Raw genomic sequence first — 21,935 nt, 5'->3', positions numbered from 1 at the left:
GAAGCAAGAGAGAAAATGGGGCTTTTTTCGTTGCAAATTATTATTATACATTATATATTTTAGTCTTTGTTAATTGGTACCTGTTTTGTTATTTTATACACATTGCTTTGTTTGTAGACATGCTATTTTTATAACATATATCATTAGAAAGGCACATCAACCAATTAAATCATGATTAATTGTTAAAAGTAAACCAAGCACAAGCATAATATGAGCTACATGTAAAAGACTGGTCCCTTGGAAACATGTGGTGAATTGCAACATCACTGAGCCTGAATTCAAACAACTGTCCCCCTCCCCCACACCTTACAATAGATTACAATAACAGGCATGGTACCATCAATGGATTACAGTAACAGGCATGGTACCATCAATGGATTACAGTAACAACATTGGTAACCTTAAAAATGTTTTGTTTACGGGTAACATACTGGCAGTCAGTTAACTGTAAAACAATTGTAATCATTATCAAAGTTCCCTGCACGCTGTAATGCAGGTAGATTGTTTAACAATTGTTTTTCATATCTGTGTTTTGATTGATTAATTAATCTTATGCTACATAAAGATAAATAACATAACTAGCTAAGGTGGCAGAAATCCCAGTTTGATGATTCTTCCAGGACTTCTGAAAGTTTTGGTAAAGTTAACAGAAGTTTGCAGCCCTACTTGCAGGCATGATGTGGCCTGTAAATCCTGAGTTTCAGACCACTGTATAAGAGTAAAACTATAAGGCCTTATGAAATAAATTACAGTAACAGTATTGAATACCGTAAAATATGGTACGTAACATACTGTTCCTTTTTTACAGTAACTTACAGGTAACTGGCTGCCAGTAAGTAACTGTAAAAACAAGTACAGTGTAGGTAACCTGTTATAACTGTCCGCTCTGTCGTCTAGGTAACCTATTACACCTGTCCCCTCTGTTGTCTAGGTAACCTGTTACACCTGTCCTCTTTGTCATCTAGGTAACCTGTTACACCTGTCCTCTCTGTCATCTAGGTAACCTGTCGAAGACCTGCACCAGTGATGGCTGGTCTGAGGTTAGCCCTGCTTCCTATGCACTGAATTGTGGGTACAACGCCAACGTCACCAAAGTTGATGATGATGACACGGTAGGTGTCGGTATGGCAACCAGTGTCTTTTTACAGATCCATCAATACATTTCTAATCATTATTGACCAACGCTCGTAAATCAGTGACCTTTGTATTTGTGTAACGGTGATAACAAGACAATGGCTTTTTACTTTACGATAAAGAAGTTCTTTAGGTCCCCGAGCTAATGCCCAGGCTTCAGCTCAGCGGGCTAAAATGGTCTGGTGGTGCACAGACAGCCTGGATTCAAACTGAGTCGGCCACATAGAGCTACAATACCAACAGACTTCCATGTTGCTCCCTGGAGTAAAGGAGCATGTATGAAGGCTACATTTGAAATGGCACTCAATTCCCACTACAATAAGGAATAGGGTGCCCTCTAAAGTAGTGCACTACAGTATGGAATAAGGTACCATTATTAGGGCCTTGTATTTTGCACAATCATATGACGTAACTAGAATGTATCCTGTATTTTAAGCCTTTTCCAGAAATTAGAATTACATCAAAAAGAAAAGTAATTGACGGAGGATAGTGTTGGACCATTATAGATTTGCTCATGTGTTAAATCTAGAACTTCGGACTCCCGAGTGGCGCAGTGGTCTAAGGCACTACATCTCAGTGCTAGAGGTGTCACTGCAGTCCCTGGTTTGATTCCAGGCTGTATCACCACCGGCCGTGATTGGGAGTCCCACAGGGCGGCGCACAATTGGCCCAGCGTCGTCCGGGTTTGGCCTCCCATTGTAAATAAGAATTTGCTCTTAATTGACTTGCCTAGTGAAATAAAGGTTCAATATAAATTCATAATAATCATCCCTATTGCTAGATCATTTTTTTATCGTATACATTAATTATACACATGCATTGATTCTTGAAGAATATAACCTGATTCTTGAAGAATATAACCTGATTCTTGAAGAATATAACCTGATTCTTGAAGAATATAACTTGATTCTTGAAGAATATAACTTGATTCTTGAAGAATATAACTTGATTCTTGAAGAATATGAGCTTAGTTCAACTGTCGTACCCCATCAGAACCTAAAATATAAACTTGATAAAAAAATATATAATTTTGTACTGTATATCATGGAATGTCAGTCTTTGCTTCCATAGCTCTGTCTATGAATTTGAGAGTGGTTACATGTCTCCATGCCCGTCTTTCAGCTTTTTACCAAAACAGAGGTGACCTCTTTGTAATTGTTTTAATTTTGGGATTTTAGCTTTGAACGTGAGGTGTGAGCAGTAACGTGTTTTAATGTGTCTACTTGTATGTTTCTCTCAGGAGGAGTTCTACTGGGCAGTGAAAGTAGGCTACACTATCGGACACAGTCTCTCTCTCATCTCCCTCACTATCGCTATCGTCCTACTCTGCACTTTTAGGTAGGATTCTTTACTGTGCATACATCATCACCAGCTGCTCGATAGCTTATCTAGAACAGCGTGGGAGTGTTTACAAATGGAACAGCAAAGACTCTAAGGATGTTTTTCCTCTGCATATTTTAGGCACGGTTGTTTGCGATTTAAGACTAATGTTTTTCTTTTAAACCTGTACTATTTAAAAAATATATATATACTGTAGTATTGCCTATGAATGTGTTGTCAATACCTTTTGTAGGATTCTTCCTTTAAAAAAAGTATCTGATAACCTAACGTAGTGAGAGATGAACATGAATTTCTCTGGTCCCTACTGTTGCAGTCATGACGCAAGTGGCGCTATGCTGTCAAATCCTCCCACGTGTTTCTAGTTTAGTGGTGCTATGCTGTCAAATCCTCCCTCATGTTTCTAGTTTAGTGGTGCTGTGCTGTCAAATCCTCCCTCATGTTTCTAGTTTAGTGGTGCTATGCTGTCAAATCCTCCCACATGTTTCTAGTTTAGTGATGCTATGCTGTCAAATCCTCCCACGTGTTTCTAGTTTAGTGGTGCTATGCTGTCAAATCCTCCCTCATGTTTCTAGTTTAGTGGTGCTGTGCTGTCAAATCCTCCCTCATGTTTCTAGTTTAGTGGTGCTATGCTGTCAAATCCTCCCACATGTTTCTAGTTTAGTGATGCTATGCTGTCAAATCCTCCCACGTGTTTCTAGTTTAGTGGTGCTATGCTGTCAAATCCTCCCTCATGTTTCTAGTTTAGTGGTGCTATGCTGTCAAATCCTCCCACATGTTTCTAGTTTAGTGATGCTATGCTGTCAAATCCTCCCACGTGTTTCTAGTTTAGTGGTGCTGTGCTGTCAAATCCTCCCTCATGTTTCTAGTTTAGTGGTGCTATGCTGTCAAATCCTCCCACATGTTTCTAGTTTAGTGATGCTATGCTGTCAAATCCTCCCACGTGTTTCTAGTTTAGTGGTGCTATGCTGTCAAATCCTCCCACGTGTTTCTAGTTTAGTGGTGCTATGCTGTCAAATCCTCCCACATGTTTCTAGTTTAGTGGTGCTATGCTGTCAAATCCTCCCACATGTTTCTAGTTTAGTGGTGCTATGCTGTCAAATCCTCCCACATGTTTCTAGTTTAGTGGTGCTGTGCTGTCAAATCCTCCCTCATGTTTCTAGTTTAGTGGTGCTATGCTGTCAAATCCTCCCACATGTTTCTAGTTTAGTGGTGCTATGCTGTCAAATCCTCCCACATGTTTCTAGTTTAGTGGTGGTGTGCTGTCAAATCCTCCCTCATGTTTCTAGTTTAGTGGTGCTATGCTGTCAAATCCTCCCACATGTTTCTAGTTTAGTGGTGCTATGCTGTCAAATCCTCCCACATGTTTCTAGTTTAGTGGTGCTATGCTGTCAAATCCTCCCTCATGTTTCTAGTTTAGTGGTGCTATGCTGTCAAATCCTCCCTCATGTTTCTAGTTTAGTGGTGCTATGCTGTCAAATCCTCCCACGTGTTTCTAGTTTAGTGGTGCTATGCTGTCAAATCCTCCCACGTGTTTCTAGTTTAGTGGTGCTATGCTGTCAAATCCTCCCTCATGTTTCTAGTTTAGTGATGCTATGCTGTCAAATCCTCCCACGTGTTTCTAGTTTAGTGGTGCTATGCTGTCAAATCCTCCCTCATGTTTCTAGTTTAGTGGTGCTATGCTGTCAAATCCTCCCACATGTTTCTAGTTTAGTGATGCTATGCTGTCAAATCCTCCCACGTGTTTCTAGTTTAGTGGTGCTGTGCTGTCAAATCCTCCCTCATGTTTCTAGTTTAGTGGTGCTATGCTGTCAAATCCTCCCACATGTTTCTAGTTTAGTGATGCTATGCTGTCAAATCCTCCCACGTGTTTCTAGTTTAGTGGTGCTATGCTGTCAAATCCTCCCACGTGTTTCTAGTTTAGTGGTGCTATGCTGTCAAATCCTCCCACATGTTTCTAGTTTAGTGGTGCTATGCTGTCAAATCCTCCCACATGTTTCTAGTTTAGTGGTGCTATGCTGTCAAATCCTCCCACATGTTTCTAGTTTAGTGGTGCTGTGCTGTCAAATCCTCCCTCATGTTTCTAGTTTAGTGGTGCTATGCTGTCAAATCCTCCCACATGTTTCTAGTTTAGTGGTGCTATGCTGTCAAATCCTCCCACATGTTTCTAGTTTAGTGGTGGTGTGCTGTCAAATCCTCCCTCATGTTTCTAGTTTAGTGGTGCTATGCTGTCAAATCCTCCCACATGTTTCTAGTTTAGTGGTGCTATGCTGTCAAATCCTCCCACATGTTTCTAGTTTAGTGGTGCTATGCTGTCAAATCCTCCCTCATGTTTCTAGTTTAGTGGTGCTATGCTGTCAAATCCTCCCTCATGTTTCTAGTTTAGTGGTGCTATGCTGTCAAATCCTCCCACGTGTTTCTAGTTTAGTGGTGCTATGCTGTCAAATCCTCCCACGTGTTTCTAGTTTAGTGGTGCTATGCTGTCAAATCCTCCCTCATGTTTCTAGTTTAGTGGTGCTGTGCTGTCAAATCCTCCCTCATGTTTCTAGTTTAGTGGTGCTATGCTGTCAAATCCTCCCACATGTTTCTAGTTTAGTGGTGCTATGCTGTCAAATCCTCCCTCGTGTTTCTAGTTTAGTGGTGCTATGCTGTCAAATCCTCCCTCATGTTTCTAGTTTAGTGGCTCTATGCTGTCAAATCCTCCCACGTGTTTCTAGTTTAGTGGTGCTATGCTGTCAAATCCTCCCACGTGTTTCTAGTTTAGTGGCTCTATGCTGTCAAATCCTCCCTCATGTTTCTAGTTTAGTGGCTCTATGCTGTCAAATCCTCCCATGTTTCTAGTTTAGTGACGCTATGTTGTCAAATCCTCCCTCATGTTTCTAGTTTAGTGGCTCTATGCTGTCAAATCCTCCCATGTTTCTAGTTTAGTGACGCTATGCTGTCAAATCCTCCCTCATGTTTCTAGTTTAGTGGCTCTATGCTGTCAAATCCTCCCATGTTTCTAGTTTAGTGGTGCTATGCTGTCAAATCCTCCCATGTTTCTAGTTTAGTGGTGCTATGCTGTCAAATCCTCCCACATGTTTCTAGTTTAGTGACGCTATGTTGTCAAATCCTCCCACGTGTTTCTAGTTTAGTGGTGCTATGCTGTCAAATCCTCCCTCATGTTTCTAGTTTAGTGGTGCTGTGCTGTCAAATCCTCCCACGTGTTTCTAGTTTAGTGGTGCTATGCTGTCATATTCTCCCTCATGTTTCTAGTTTAGTGACGCTATGCTGTCAAATCCTCCCACGTGTTTCTAGTTTAGTGGCGCTATGCTGTCAAATCCTCCCACGTGTTTCTAGTTTAGTGGTGCTATGCTGTCAAATCCTCCCACATGTTTCTAGTTTAGTGATGCTATGCTGTCAAATCCTCCCTCATGTTTCTAGTTTAGTGGTGCTATGCTGTCATATTCTCCCTCATGTTTCTAGTTTAGTGATGCTATGCTGTCAAATCCTCCCACATGTTTCTAGTTTAGTGATGCTATGCTGTCAAATCCTCCCTCATGTTTCTAGTTTAGTGGTGCTATGCTGTCAAATCCTCCCTCATGTTTCTAGTTTAGTGGTGCTATGCTGTCAAATCCTCCCTCATGTTTCTAGTTTAGTGGTGCTATGCTGTCAAATCCTCCCTCATGTTTCTAGTTTAGTGATGCTATGCTGTCAAATCCTCCCTCATGTTTCTAGTTTAGTGGTGCTATGCTGTCAAATCCTCCCACGTGTTTCTAGTTTAGTGGTGCTATGCTGTCAAATCCTCCCACGTGTTTCTAGTTTAGTGGTGCTATGCTGTCAAATCCTCCCTCATGTTTCTAGTTTAGTGGTGCTGTGCTGTCAAATCCTCCCTCATGTTTCTAGTTTAGTGGTGCTATGCTGTCAAATCCTCCCACATGTTTCTAGTTTAGTGGTGCTATGCTGTCAAATCCTCCCTCGTGTTTCTAGTTTAGTGGTGCTATGCTGTCAAATCCTCCCTCATGTTTCTAGTTTAGTGGCTCTATGCTGTCAAATCCTCCCACGTGTTTCTAGTTTAGTGGTGCTATGCTGTCAAATCCTCCCACGTGTTTCTAGTTTAGTGGCTCTATGCTGTCAAATCCTCCCTCATGTTTCTAGTTTAGTGGCTCTATGCTGTCAAATCCTCCCATGTTTCTAGTTTAGTGACGCTATGTTGTCAAATCCTCCCTCATGTTTCTAGTTTAGTGGCTCTATGCTGTCAAATCCTCCCATGTTTCTAGTTTAGTGACGCTATGCTGTCAAATCCTCCCTCATGTTTCTAGTTTAGTGGCTCTATGCTGTCAAATCCTCCCATGTTTCTAGTTTAGTGGTGCTATGCTGTCAAATCCTCCCATGTTTCTAGTTTAGTGGTGCTATGCTGTCAAATCCTCCCACATGTTTCTAGTTTAGTGACGCTATGTTGTCAAATCCTCCCACGTGTTTCTAGTTTAGTGGTGCTATGCTGTCAAATCCTCCCTCATGTTTCTAGTTTAGTGGTGCTGTGCTGTCAAATCCTCCCACGTGTTTCTAGTTTAGTGGTGCTATGCTGTCATATTCTCCCTCATGTTTCTAGTTTAGTGACGCTATGCTGTCAAATCCTCCCACGTGTTTCTAGTTTAGTGGCGCTATGCTGTCAAATCCTCCCACGTGTTTCTAGTTTAGTGGTGCTATGCTGTCAAATCCTCCCACATGTTTCTAGTTTAGTGATGCTATGCTGTCAAATCCTCCCTCATGTTTCTAGTTTAGTGGTGCTATGCTGTCATATTCTCCCTCATGTTTCTAGTTTAGTGATGCTATGCTGTCAAATCCTCCCACATGTTTCTAGTTTAGTGATGCTATGCTGTCAAATCCTCCCTCATGTTTCTAGTTTAGTGGTGCTATGCTGTCAAATCCTCCCTCATGTTTCTAGTTTAGTGGTGCTATGCTGTCAAATCCTCCCTCATGTTTCTAGTTTAGTGGTGCTATGCTGTCAAATCCTCCCTCATGTTTCTAGTTTAGTGATGCTATGCTGTCAAATCCTCCCTCATGTTTCTAGTTTAGTGGTGCTATGCTGTCAAATCCTCCCTCATGTTTCTAGTTTAGTGGTGCTATGCTGTCAAATCCTCCCTCATGTTTCTAGTTTAGTGGTGCTATGCTGTCAAATCCTCCCTCATGTTTCTAGTTTAGTGGTGCTATGCTGTCAAATCCTCCCTCATGTTTCTAGTTTAGTGGTGCTATGCTGTCAAATCCTCCCTCATGTTTCTAGTTTAGTGGTGCTATGCTGTCAAATCCTCCCACATGTTTCTAGTTTAGTGGTGCTATGCTGTCAAATCCTCCCTCATGTTTCTAGTTTAGTGGTGCTATGCTGTCAAATCCTCCCTCATGTTTCTAGTTTAGTGGTGCTATGCTGTCAAATCCTCCCATGTTTCTAGTTTAGTGGTGCTATGCTGTCAAATCCTCCCTCATGTTTCTAGTTTAGTGGTGCTATGCTGTCAAATCCTCCCTCATGTTTCTAGTTTAGTGGTGGTGTGCTGTCAAATCCTCCCCCATGTTTCTAGTTTAGTGGTGGTGTGCTGTCAAATCCTCCCCCATGTTTCTAGTTTAGTGGTGCTATGCTGTCAAATCCTCCCTCATGTTTCTAGTTTAGTGGTGCTATGCTGTCAAATCCTCCCTCATGTTTCTAGTTTGACCATCTATTTTCAGCAACTATTATTTTTGAATTTGGTTGTCAAATTGGCAGGTTTGCTAGCACAAACTATTTTGCTAGCTTCTAGCTTAGTGTTTTGATACGCAATTGGATCTCCTCTCAATGACCAGTGTTTGTATTTTATATTTATTGTGGCTATACAACTTTTAAAACATTACAATACATTCACAAACATATTTCCCAACACATTAAGTGTGTGTCCTCAGGCCCCTACTCTACTACCACATATCTACAACACAAAATCCATGTGTATGTGTGTGTATAATGCGTATGTTATCGTGTGTGTGTATGCATGTGTCTGTGCCTATGTTTGTGTTGCTTTAGAGTCCCCACTGTTCTATGAGGTGTATTTTTATCCGTTTTTTAGTCTAATTCTACTGCTTGCATGAGTTAATTGATGTGGAATAGAGTTCCATATAGTCACGGCTCTATGTAGTACTTTGCGCCTCCCATAATCTGTTCTGGTCTTGGGGACTGTGAAGAGGTTTCTGGCGGCATGTCTTGTGGGGTATGCATGGGTGTCCGAGCTGTGTGCCAGTACTTCAAACAGACCGCTCGGTCCATTCAACATCTCATTAATACAATTAGTGATGAAATCTCTCCTCCACTTTGAGAGATTGACATGCATATTATTAATGTTAGCTCTCTGTGTACATCTAAGGACCAGCCGTGCTGCAATGACCTGATCTGTTGAGTGTCCTGACTTCTAGCTGTGACAGTCTAAATAGGGCATCATCAGCTCATTGTTATGGATGTATCCAAATGACTGTCAATAGAAAACAGCTACATTGCTGTTATTCTGTCTGCAGAGGTCGTGACTGTATTAGCTGTAGCTAGCTGGCTAGCTAGCAATCGAGGGATAAGAACATTGTCAGCGAAAATTGCAAACGGAACATAAAGAACAAATGATTGGGTCACGTCCATAAATATCGAACTAATCAAACTAACTACTGGGTCACGTCCATAAATATCAAACTAATGACTGGGTCAAGTCCATAAATATCTAACTAATGACTGGGTCACTTCCATAAATATCTAACTAATGACTGGGTCAAGTCCATAAATATCTAACTAATGACTGGGTCACTTCCATAAATATCTAACTAATGACTGGGTCACGTCCATAAATATCAAACTAACTACTGGGTCACGTCCATAAATATCAAACTAACGACTGGGTCACGTCCATAAATATCTAACTAACTACTGGGTCACGTCCATAAATATCAAACTAACGACTGGGTCACTTCCATAAATATCAAACTAACGACTGGGTCACGTCCATAAATATCAAACTAACGACTGGGTCACGTCCATAAATATCAAACTAATGACTGGGTCAGGTCCATAAATATCAAACTAACGACTGGGTCACGTCCATAAATATCTAACTAATGACTGGGTCACGTCCATAAATATCAAACTAACGACTGGGTCACGTCCATAAATATCTAACTAATGACTGGGTCACGTCCATAAATATCTAACTAACGACTGGGTCACGTCCATAAATATCAAACTAACGACTGGGTCACGTCCATAAATATCTAACTAACGACTGGGTCACGTCCATAAATATCAAACTAACGACTGGGTCACGTCCATAAATATCAAACTAACGACTGGGTCACGTCCATAAATATCAAACTAACGACTGGGTCACGTCCATAAATATCAAACTAACGACTGGGTCACGTCCATAAATATCAAACTAACGACTGGGTCACGTCCATAAATATCTAACTAACGACTGGGTCACGTCCATAAATATCAAACTAACGACTGGGTCACGTCCATAAATATCAAACTAATGACTGGGTCACGTCCATAAATATCTAACTAATGACTGGGTCACGTCCATAAATATCAAACTAACGACTGGGTCACGTCCATAAATATCTAACTAATGACTGGGTCACTTCCATAAATATCAAACTAACGACTGGGTCACGTCCATAAATATCAAACTAACGACTGGGTCACGTCCATAAATATCTAACTAATGACTGGGTCACGTCCATAAATATCAAACTAACGACTGGGTCACGTCCATAAATATCTAACTAATGACTGGGTCACGTCCATAAATATCTAACTAACTACTGGGTCACGTCCATAAATATCAAACTAACGACTGGGTCACGTCCATAAATATCAAACTAACGACTGGGTCACGTCCATAAATATCAAACTAATGACTGGGTCACGTCCATAAATATCAAACTAACGACTGGGTCACGTCCATAAATATCTCACTAATGACTGCTTCACTTCCATAAATATCAAACTAACGACTGGGTCACGTCCATAAATATCAAACTAACGACTGGGTCACGTCCATAAATATTGAACTAAGGGAACTGAAGGCTGGGTCGCGTCTCTAGCAAACAAAAGATGAGAAAGCATGAATTTCCTAAATGAAACCATCAACAAACAAATGTTAGTATTGTTTTCTTTGGCAACTGTGGTATAAGCAGGATAAACACCTCCGTTCTCCACATTACTCTGGTATAAGCAGGATAAACACCTCCGTTCTCCACATTACTCTGGTATAAGCAGGATAAACACCTCCGTTCTCTACATTACTCTGGTATAAGCAGGATAAACACCTCCGTTCTCTACATTACTCTGGTATAAGCAGGATAAACACCTCCGTTCTCCACATTACTCTGGTATAAGCAGGATAAACACCTCCGTTCTCCACATTACTCTGGTATAAGCAGGATAAACACCTCTGTTCTCTACAATACTCTGGTATAAGCAGGATAAACACCTCCGTTCTCCACATTACTCTGGTATAAGCAGGATAAACACCTCCATTCTCTACATTACTCTGGTATAAGCAGGGTAAACACCTCCATTCTCTACATTACTCTGGTATAAGCAGGGTAAACACCTCCATTCTCCACATTACTCTGGTATAAGCAGGGTAAACACCTCCGTTCTCTACATTACTCTGGTATAAGCAGGGTAAACACCTCCGTTCTCTACATTACTGTGGTATAAGCAGGATAAACCCCTACGTGCTCTACATTACTCTGGTATAAGCAGGATAAACCCCTACGTGCTCTACATTACTGTGGTATAAGCAGGATAAACCCCTACGTGCTCTACATTACTCTGGTATAAGCAGGATAAACACCTCCATTCTCTACATTACTCTGGTATAAGCAGGATAAACACCTCCGTTCTCCACATTACTCTGGTATAAGCAGGATAAACACCTCCGTTCTCTACATTACTCTGGTCTCTGGTATAAGCAGGATAAACACCTCCGTTCTCTACATTACTGTGGTATAAGCAGGATAAACACCTCCGTTCTCTACATTACTCTGGTATAAGCAGGATAAACACCTCCGTTCTCTACATTACTCTGGTCTCTGATATAAGCAGGATAAACCCCTCCGTTCTCTACATTACTCTGGTATAAGCAGGGTAAACACCTCCGTTCTCCACATTACTCTGGTATAAGCAGGATAAACACCTCCGTTCTCCACATTACTCTGGTATTAGCAGGATAAACACCTCCGTTCTCCACATTACTCTGGTATAAGCAGGGTAAACACCTCCGTTCTTCACATTACTCTGGTATAAGCAGGATAAACACCTCCGTTCTCCACATTACTCTGGTATAAGCAGGGTAAACACCTCCGTTCTCCACATTACTCTGGTATAAGCAGGGTAAACACCTCCGTTCTCCACATTACTCTGGTATAAGCAGGATAAACACCTCCGTTCTCCACATTACTCTGGTATAAGCAGGGTAAACACCTCCGTGCTCTACATTACTCTGGTATAAGCAGGGTAAACACCTCCGTTCTCTACATTACTCTGGTATAAGCAGGATAAACACCTCCGTTCTCCACATTACTCTGGTATAAGCAGGATAAACACCTCCGTTCTCCACATTACTCTGGTATAAGCAGGGTAAACACCTCCGTTCTCCACATTACTCTGGTATAAGCAGGGTAAACACCTCCGTTCTCCACATTACTCTGGTATAAGCAGGATAAACACCTCCGTTCTCCACATTACTCTGGTATAAGCAGGGTAAACACCTCCGTTCTCCACATTACTCTGGTATAAGCAGGGTAAACACCTCCGTTCTCCACATTACTCTGGTATAAGCAGGGTAAACACCTCCGTTCTCCACATTACTCTGGTATAAGCAGGGTAAACACCTCCGTTCTCCACATTACTCTGGTATAAGCAGGGTAAACACCTCCGTTCTCCACATTACTCTGGTATAAGCAGGGTAAACACCTCCGTTCTCCACATTACTCTGGTATAAGCAGGGTAAACACCTCCGTTCTCCACATTACTCTGGTATAAGCAGGGTAAACACCTCCGTTCTCCACATTACTCTTGCATCGTCCATTATTAATGTACAGAACAGGTGTGTTCATCCCTTAGTTTTGGCACGTTATGCAGAAGAATCTCTTACAGCTAGCTCATTCAAGCTTTGTGACGATAACCCCTGCCTCTCCTACACAGGCAGCATTGCACAGTATGTCCTTTTGGTCAGTTTGATGAGGATTTTATGGTGCCTTCTACACCCCATTTAACACTAAGACACCTGGGTAGAACAGGTTTTCTAAATGCCATAATGTGGCGTTGCACCATCTCTCAAACACACTGGAGTGGTTAACAAAAGGACATATCCTGTCATAAACTTCACTACTGTAAGTGATCCTGTGGTACACACACAAAGACACTCACACACTGAGAGGAAGGGTGAGAGGAAGGGTGAGAGGAAGGGTAAGAGGAGGGTTGAGGAGTGGGGGGGGGGGGGGGGGGGGGGAGAGGACGGATGAGAGGACGGGTGTTGAGGGGGGAGAGGAAGACAGAGAATGACAGAGTTCTGATCATTAATTAAATGTTAAGTGGCCTGGCCTCCCGGTAGGCCTTTTAAAGCATCACACACTTCATTTAACTGTGTGTGTGTGTGTGTGTGTGTGTGTGTGTGTGTGTGTGTGTGTGTGTGTGTGTGTGTGTGTGTGTGTGTGTGTGTGTGTGTGTGTGTGTGTGTGTGTGTGTGTCTGTCTTCGGTAAACAGTGACTGATGTTTTTCCCCCCAAGCGGTCTTACGATGCGATGGCAGAGGCCCCTAACTAGCATATTTCTGGCCTGAGCAACAGTTTGGAGGGTCAGAGCATCACAGGTGTACGGAACACAGTGTTGTCACCACACTATTACACCCACTACTATGCTCTGATCATTTTAACCCCAATCTGATCATCACTTCTGTTAGAGGCTCTGATCATTTTAACCCCAATCTGACCATCACTTCTGTTAGAGGCTCTGATCATTTTAACCCCAATCTGACCATCACTTCTGTTAGAGGCTCTGATCATTTTAACCCCAATCTGACCATCACTTCTGTTAGAGGCTCTGATCATTTTAACCCCAATCTGATCATCACTTCTGTTAGAGGCTCTGATCATTTTAACCCCAATCTGATCATCACTTCTGTTAGAGGCTCTGATCATTTTAACCTCAATCTGATCATCACTTCTGTTATAGGTTTTTATAGTTTGAACCCCAATCTGATCATCACTTCTGTTAGAGGCTCTGATCATTTTAACCCCAATCTGATCGTCACTTCTGTTATAGGTTTTTATAGTTTGAACCCCAATCTGATCATCACTTCTGTTATAGGTTTTTATAGTTTGAACCCCAATCTGATCATCACTTCTGTTAGAGGCTCTGATCATTTTAACCCCAATCTCATCATCACTTCTGTTATAGGTTCTTATAGTTTGAACCCCAATCTGCAATACAATATTTGCCATCATGAAGACTGAAGTCTGGGAAATGTTAGTCACAGTGGTAGTATCGAAGGGAATAAACAGGACAAAGTATTATCAAATGTACAATATTATAAGTGGTTTGGGAAATGTTACTCAGAGGTGGTATTCCATTCGTATAATACCTATAACACAAAGAAAAGGGGGAGAAGCATGACAGACATGCACCATTATCAAATAATGCCTGAATACCTTGGATTGGGAAATGTTTGGTCACGGTGGCAGTACTATACTGTCCTACCAAGCAAAAATGCAGTAGCTGCTCATCGCGTTAAACTGAGAAAAATGGCTTTTTATTTACCTTGGTTTCACAGTAACTTTATGCAGTTACTGCTGACATGACCCCCATTTTCTCCAAAACACAATAGAGGCAGGATACTTGTCCACCTGATTAAGCATGTATTTAATGTATAAAAAAAAATGACATTAATCTTTTCGACCAAATGAGCAGTTATTGCCCTTTTTTCCTTGGTAGGGCAGTATAGTTGTCTAATGTCTGTCAAAAATGTAGTCCTGTAATAAATTTAAAAGGAAATAAAATAGGATGACATGATCAAATAAATGTGATATAACTGCTATAAACTGATACGCATATTTGTAATATTGTTCAACAGGAAGTTGCACTGCACCAGAAACTACATCCACATGAACCTGTTTGTGGCGTTCATACTGAAAGCCATTGCCGTCTTCATCAAAGATGTGGTTTTATACGAGGTCGGGGAGTCCGACTGTCAACCTGAAACTGTGAGTCCATGTGGTTTTGTTGTGCTACTTGTTACCATAGAGACCTGGGTCAAATTTGTACATGTCTAATACTTAAGCTGCGCAACTTAAATACTTGAAAGTAGTGTACGTACACTGAGTGTACAACACGTTAGGAAACAGCTTCCTAATATTGAGTTGAACCCTCTTTTAGAGGGAGGCGTTCAACAACACAGTAAGGACAGAATGCTTCACCTTGTTTAGAGGGAGCGGTTCAACAACACAGGAAGGACAGAATGCTTCACCTTGTTTAGAGGGAGCGGTTCAACAACACAGGAAGGACAGAATGCTTCACCTTGTTTAGAGGGAGGGGTTCAACAACACAGTAAGGACAGAATGCTTCACCTTGTTTAGAGGGAGCGGTTCAACAACACAGTAAGGACAGAATGCTTCACCTTGTTTAGAGGGAGGCGTTCAACAACACAGTAAGGACAGAATGCTTCACCTTGTTTAGAGGGAGGGGTTCAACAACACAGGAAGGACAGAATGCTTCACCTTGTTTAGAGGGAGGGGTTCAACAACACAGGAAGGACAGAATGCTTCACCTTGTTTAGAGGGAGCGGTTCAACAACACAGTAAGGACAGAATGCTTCACCTTGTTTAGAGGGAGGGGTTCAACAACACAGGAAGGACAGAATGCTTCACCTTGTTTAGAGGGAGCGGTTCAACAACACAGGAAGGACAGAATGCTTCACCTTGTTTAGAAGGAAGGAGCGGTTCAACAACACAGGAAGGACAGAATGCTTCACCTTGTTTAGAGGGAGGGGTTCAACAACACAGTAAGGACAGAATGCTTCACCTTGTTTAGAGGGAGCGGTTCAACAACACAGGAAGGACAGAATGCTTCACCTTGTTTAGAGGGAGGGGTTCAACAACACAGTAAGGACAGAATGCTTCACCTTGTTTAGAGGGAGGGGTTCAACAACACAGTAACTACAGAATGCTTCACCTTGTTTAGAGGGAGCGGTTCAACAACACAGTAAGGACAGAATGCTTCACCTTGTTTAGAGGGAGCGGTTCAACAACACAGGAAGGACAGAATGCTTCACCTTGTTTAGAGGGAGGGGTTCAACAACACAGGAAGGACAGAATGCTTCACCTTGTTTAGAGGGAGGGGTTCAACAACACAGGAAGGACAGAATGCTTCACCTTGTTTAGAGGGAGGGGTTCAACAACACAGTAACTACAGAATGCTTCACCTTGTTTAGAGGGAGCGGTTCAACAACACAGTAAGGACAGAATGCTTCACCTTGTTTAGAGGGAGGGGTTCAACAACACAGGAAGGACAGAATGCTTCACCTTGTTTAGAGGGAGGGGTTCAACAACACAGGAAGGACAGAATGCTTCACCTTGTTTAGAAGGAGGGGTTCAACAACACAGTAAGGACAGAATGCTTCACCTTGTTTAGAGGGAGCGGTTCAACAACACAGTAACTACAGAATGCTTCACCTTGTTTAGAAGGAGGGGTTCAACAACACAGGAAGGACAGAATGCTTCACCTTGTTTAGAGGGAGGGGTTCAACAACACAGTAAGGACAGAATGCTTCACCTTGTTTAGAGGGAGGGGTTCAACAACACAGTAACTACAGAATGCTTCACCTTGTTTAGAGGGAGCGGTTCAACAACACAGTAAGGACAGAATGCTTCACCTTGTTTAGAGGGAGGCGTTCAACAACACAGGAAGGACAGAATGCTTCACCTTGTTTAGAGGGAGGCGTTCAACAACACAGTAAGGACAGAATGCTTCACCTTGTTTAGAGGGAGCGGTTCAACCACACAGGAAGGACAGAATGCTTCACCTTGTTTAGAGGGAGCGGTTCAACAACACAGGAAGGACAGAATGCTTCACCTTGTTTAGAAGGAAGGAGCGGTTCAACAACACAGGAAGGACAGAATGCTTCACCTTGTTTAGAGGGAGGGGTTCAACAACACAGGAAGGACAGAATGCTTCACCTTGTTTAGAGGGAGGGGTTCAACAACACAGGAAGGACAGAATGCTTCACCTTGTTTAGAGGGAGCGGTTCAACAACACAGTAAGGACAGAATGCTTCACCTTGTTTAGAGGGAGCGGTTCAACAACACAGGAAGGACAGAATGCTTCACCTTGTTTAGAGGGAGCGGTTCAACAACACAGGAAGGACAGAATGCTTCACCTTGTTTAGAAGGAAGGAGCGGTTCAACAACACAGGAAGGACAGAATGCTTCACCTTGTTTAGAGGGAGGGGTTCAACAACACAGTAAGGACAGAATGCTTCACCTTGTTTAGAGGGAGGGGTTCAACAACACAGTAACTACAGAATGCTTCACCTTGTTTAGAGGGAGCGGTTCAACAACACAGGAAGGACAGAATGCTTCACCTTGTTTAGAGGGAGGCGTTCAACAACACAGGAAGGACAGAATGCTTCACCTTGTTTAGAGGGAGGCGTTCAACAACACAGTAACTACAGAATGCTTCACCTTGTTTAGAGGGAGCGGTTCAACAACACAGGAAGGACAGAATGCTTCACCTTGTTTAGAGGGAGCGGTTCAACAACACAGGAAGGACAGAATGCTTCACCTTGTTTAGAGGGAGCGGTTCAACAACACAGGAAGGACAGAATGCTTCACCTTGTTTAGAAGGAGCGGTTCAACAACACAGGAAGGACAGAATGCTTCACCTTGTTTAGAGGGAGCGGTTCAACAACACAGGAAGGACAGAATGCTTCACCTTGTTTAGAGGGAGCGGTTCAACAACACAGGAAGGACAGAATGCTTCACCTTGTTTAGAGGGAGGCGTTCAACAACACAGTAACTACAGAATGCTTCACCTTGTTTAGAGGGAGCGGTTCAACAACACAGGAAGGACAGAATGCTTCACCTTGTTTAGAGGGAGGGGTTCAACAACACAGGAAGGACAGAATGCTTCACCTTGTTTAGAGGGAGCGGTTCAACAACACAGTAAGGACAGAATGCTTCACCTTGTTTAGAGGGAGGGGTTCAACAACACAGTAACTACAGAATGCTTCACCTTGTTTAGACGGAGCGGTTCAACAACACAGGAAGGACAGAATGCTTCACCTTGTTTAGAGGGAGGCGTTCAACAACACAGGAAGGACAGAATGCTTCACCTTGTTTAGAGGGAGGGGTTCAACAACACAGTAAGGACAGAATGCTTCACCTTGTTTAGAGGGAGCGGTTCAACAACACAGGAAGGACAGAATGCTTCACCTTGTTTAGAGGGAGGGGTTCAACAACACAGGAAGGACAGAATGCTTCACCTTGTTTAGAGGGAGGGGCTAGAATGTAAACACTTGTTTGTTGGATACTTTCCTTGATTATTGATTTCCTTCCTCATTCAACAATATGTTAACATGCCTGTCTTAGAGGCCCCAGTCAGCTGTCACAAGCCTCCCTCTCTCTCTCTCTCTCTCGCTCTTTCCCTCTTTCCCTCTTTCCCTCTCTCTCTCTCTCTCTCTCTCTCTCTCTCTCTCTCTCTCTCTCTCTCCTCCCCCCCCCCCTCTCTCTCTCTCTCTCTCTCTCTCTCTATCTCTTTCCTTCTCTCTCTCTTTCCCTCTCTCTCTCTTTCCATCTCTCTCTCTTTCCCTCTCTCTCTCTCTCTCTCTCTCTCTCTCTCTCTCTTTCCCTCTCTCTCTCTCCCTCCTTCTCATTTGATTCATTACTCAAACAGAGTGCTGTTGCCTTTAAAGCTTTGTGTTCCTTCCTGGGTTTAGTTTTGAATTGAACGTTGCTTTCCAGGTCTCGTTTATAGCATACAGGGTGTAACAGTGTTTGTCGACTCTTAGGAGAGTGTTCTCTAATGAAGTCATGTAACAGGATGTTAGGGAGAGTTCCTGTTTGCTAAACACTCAGAAGTGACTAGCGGTGAGGTGAGCTGCCTGGCTGAGAGACAGAGGAGGGCTGGCTTGGCTTTGAATCACATTGAAAGTTTTACAAGTGCAATCAGTAAACTCTGCAACAGCTGCAAATCCAGAAGAACTAATTAACTCTTTAACCATACTATTGGTGTCTTATGTTGAATGAAAAAGGGACTAGAACCACATACAGTATATTCTGAATGAACTAAATTGACCCCTTAGCCCCCCTCCCGACTACCTACTTCCTAGCAACTAGGTGTTCTGGGATTGGAGGGATATAAGCAGAATTTAAAAATGCAGGCTTGCTCTCAGAATGGGTGTAATCCTTAATGATTCCACTTATACAATCCTCTCAGATCTGCAAGGTCGTGGCTGGCAGTGAGTCTAGGTTTTGTTACTCAGAAATGGTATATGTATGTCATACATACAGTACCTTCAGAAAGTATTCACACCCCTTGACTTTTTCCACATATTGTTGTGTTACATCCTACATTTAAAATTGATTAAATTAAGATACATTTTTTCGTCACTGGTCTACACACAATACCCCTTAATGTCTAAGTGGATTTGTGTTTTTAGACATTTTTTACAGATGAGTTAAAAATGAGTGAATAAGTATTCAACGCCTTTGTTTTGGCAAGCTAAATAAGTTCAGGAGTAAACATTTGTTTTGGCAAGCTAAATAAGTTCAGGAGTAAACATTTGTTTTGGCAAGCTAAATAAGTTCAGGAGTAAACATTTGTTTTGGCAAGCTAAATAAGTTCAGGAGTAAACATTTGTTTTGGCAAGCTAAATAAGTTCAGGAGTAAACATTTGTTTTGGCAAGCTAAATAAGTTCAGGAGTAAACATTTGCTTAACAAGTCACAAAATAAGTTGCATGGACTCATTCTGTGTGCAATAATAGTGATTAAATTATTGATTTTTGAATGACTACCTCGTCTCTGTACCCCACACATACAATTATCTGTAAGGTCCCTCAGTCGAGCAGATTCAACCACAAAGACCAGGGAGGTTTTCCAATGCTTCGCCAAGAAGGACACCCATTGGTAGATGGGTAAAAAAAAACAACAGACATTAAATATCCCTTTGAATATGGCGAAGTTATTAATTGCACTTCGGATGGTGTATCAATACACACACTCACTGAAAAGATACAGGCGCCCTTCCTAACTCAGATGCCGGAGAGGAAGGAAACCGCTCAGGGTTTTCACCATGAGGCCAATGGTGACTTTAAAACAGTTACGGAGTTTAATGGCTGTGACAGGAGAAAACGGATGGATCCACAACATTGTAGTTACTCCACAATACTAACCTAAATGACAGAGTGAAAAGGAAGCCTGTACAGGATCAAAATATTCAAAAAATATTTTCAGGGTTGTGAATATTTACGTAAATTAGATATTTCTGAATGTCATTTTTCAATAAACTTGAAAAAAAAATCTAAAAACATGTTTTCACTTTGTCATTATGGGGTATTGTGTGTAGAAGGGTGTGAAAAAGCACGGAATTTAATATTTTTTTTTGTTCAGGATGAAACACAACAAAAATGTGGAATAAGTCAAGGGGTATGAATACTTTCTGAAGGCTCTGTACGTACCTTTGGTCTATGTTTATTAGCTTAAAGTGTGACGGATGGTTTGATGTCTAACGGCTGGCTGTGTATTTAATGACACTCTGAGCAGAGTCTTCTCCAGTGGAGTGCTTTCTCCATGATATATACTGTACATTAACAGCAGCGGGGGGGGGGTAAACACAGCTGGTACCCTCACAGAAGACATGTTTGAAGACAGACCTTTAGGAGGAGACAGTTGTAGAAGACGTTTAAAGAAGAAAAGACATGTAGTAGTGTTGACGCTATACAAGAGTCACCATATTTCATAGTCCAAATAACCACTATCTAATGCAGTGTTTCTCAATCCTGGTCCAAAGAGGTGCACTTTTTGTGTTATTTTTCTAAAACTCACACACCTGATTGTAATCAAAAGGCTTGATGATGAGTTGATTTTTTTTCAACATTTATTTAACTAGGCAAGTCAGTTAAGAAAAAATATTTTCTATGACGGCCTGCCGTGAGTTTCCTTGTTCAGTGAGTTTCCTTGTTCAGGGGCAGAACGACAGATTTGTACATTGTCCGCTCGGGAATTCGATCTTGCAACCTTTCGGTTACTAGGCCAACGCTCTAACCACTGGGCTACCTGCCGCTCCGGTATTAGTATTCAAGTGTGTGAATACTAGGGTGATAACAAAAAGCTATACCCCTTTGACTCCCCAGGACCAGGATTGAGAAACACTGACCTAATCTGACATGTAGACAGCCCTCAGAAACAGCTTGTACAGGACTCTTAGGGGAGACATGTTGTATATAGAGAGAGACCCTCAGAAACAGCTTAAAGAGGAGACATGTAAACTCGTTATGATAGCTCATAACCACTATCTAATCTAACGTTACAGTGTTGGTTTTATAGAACGACAGTTAGTTTGAAATGTATATTGTTTGATTATCTAGGGATTGAATGTTTATAAATAGACTGAGAAAATGTGACGCCTGCTGTATGGTGAAAGTAACCCAGCAGCAAACCACCCTGCATCTCACTGCTGGTTTGCTTCTGAAGCTAAGCAAGGCTGGTCCTGGTTGATCCCTGGATGGGAGACCAGATGCTGCTGGAAGTGGTGTTGGAGGGCCAGTAGAAGGCACCCTTTCCTCTGGTCTAAAACAAATATCCCAATGCCCCAGGGCAGTGATTGGGGACATTGCCCTGTGTAGGGTGCTGTCTTTCAGAAGGGATGTTAAAAATGGGTGTCCTGACTCTCTGTCATCACTAACGATGCCATGACACTTATCATAAGGGTAACCCTGGTGTCCTGGCTAAATTCCCAAATTTTCCCTCATACAGTCACCTAATCATCCCAAGCTTACAATTGGCCCATTCACCCCTCCTCCTCTCCCTTGTAACTATTCCCCAGGTTGTTGCTGTAAATGAACATGTGTTCTCAGTCAATTTACCTGGTAAAATAAGGGTTAAATAAAAAGTGCTATCAAGGTTTTCCTTCTCAATCATCTGACTAACTTGCATGGAGTATCATGTTATTTAGAACCTGTACAGATCTGCCACCTTTGACTAGATAGGTGCCTTAATTCTCTGGGTTGAAATTCTCCTAACCTGCTATGAAAAGTCACTTTTGCAAATCAAATCAACCTTTATTTGTCACACACTGAATACAAGAAGTGTAATAAGCATTTCACGGTAAGGTCTACACTTGTTGTATTCGGCGCATGTGACAAATAAAGTTTGATTTTGATTTTGATTTGCAGAAGTGACTTTTCGTAGCAGGTT

General features: G+C 42.1%; 1 protein-coding gene across 1 annotated transcript in view; it reads left to right on the top strand.

Annotated features, from left to right (window-relative positions):
- The window catches only part of LOC120042732 (vasoactive intestinal polypeptide receptor-like), a gene marked incomplete at its 5' end in the record, with an annotated part of 90,175 nt that overhangs the window by 43,260 nt on the left and 24,980 nt on the right, over window positions 1-21,935 (top strand). Inside the window, 3 exons of the mRNA XM_038987528.1 lie at window positions 1,000-1,112; window positions 2,378-2,472; window positions 14,598-14,727. Coding sequence (XP_038843456.1) covers window positions 1,000-1,112; window positions 2,378-2,472; window positions 14,598-14,727 — 338 coding nt within the window. The remainder of the gene's footprint in view (window positions 1-999; window positions 1,113-2,377; window positions 2,473-14,597; window positions 14,728-21,935) is intronic.

This window comes from Salvelinus namaycush, unplaced genomic scaffold, assembly GCF_016432855.1.
Source record: "Salvelinus namaycush isolate Seneca unplaced genomic scaffold, SaNama_1.0 Scaffold760, whole genome shotgun sequence".
NCBI lineage: Eukaryota > Metazoa > Chordata > Actinopteri > Salmoniformes > Salmonidae > Salvelinus > Salvelinus namaycush.
This window is presented reverse-complemented; position numbering and strand designations above follow the sequence as displayed.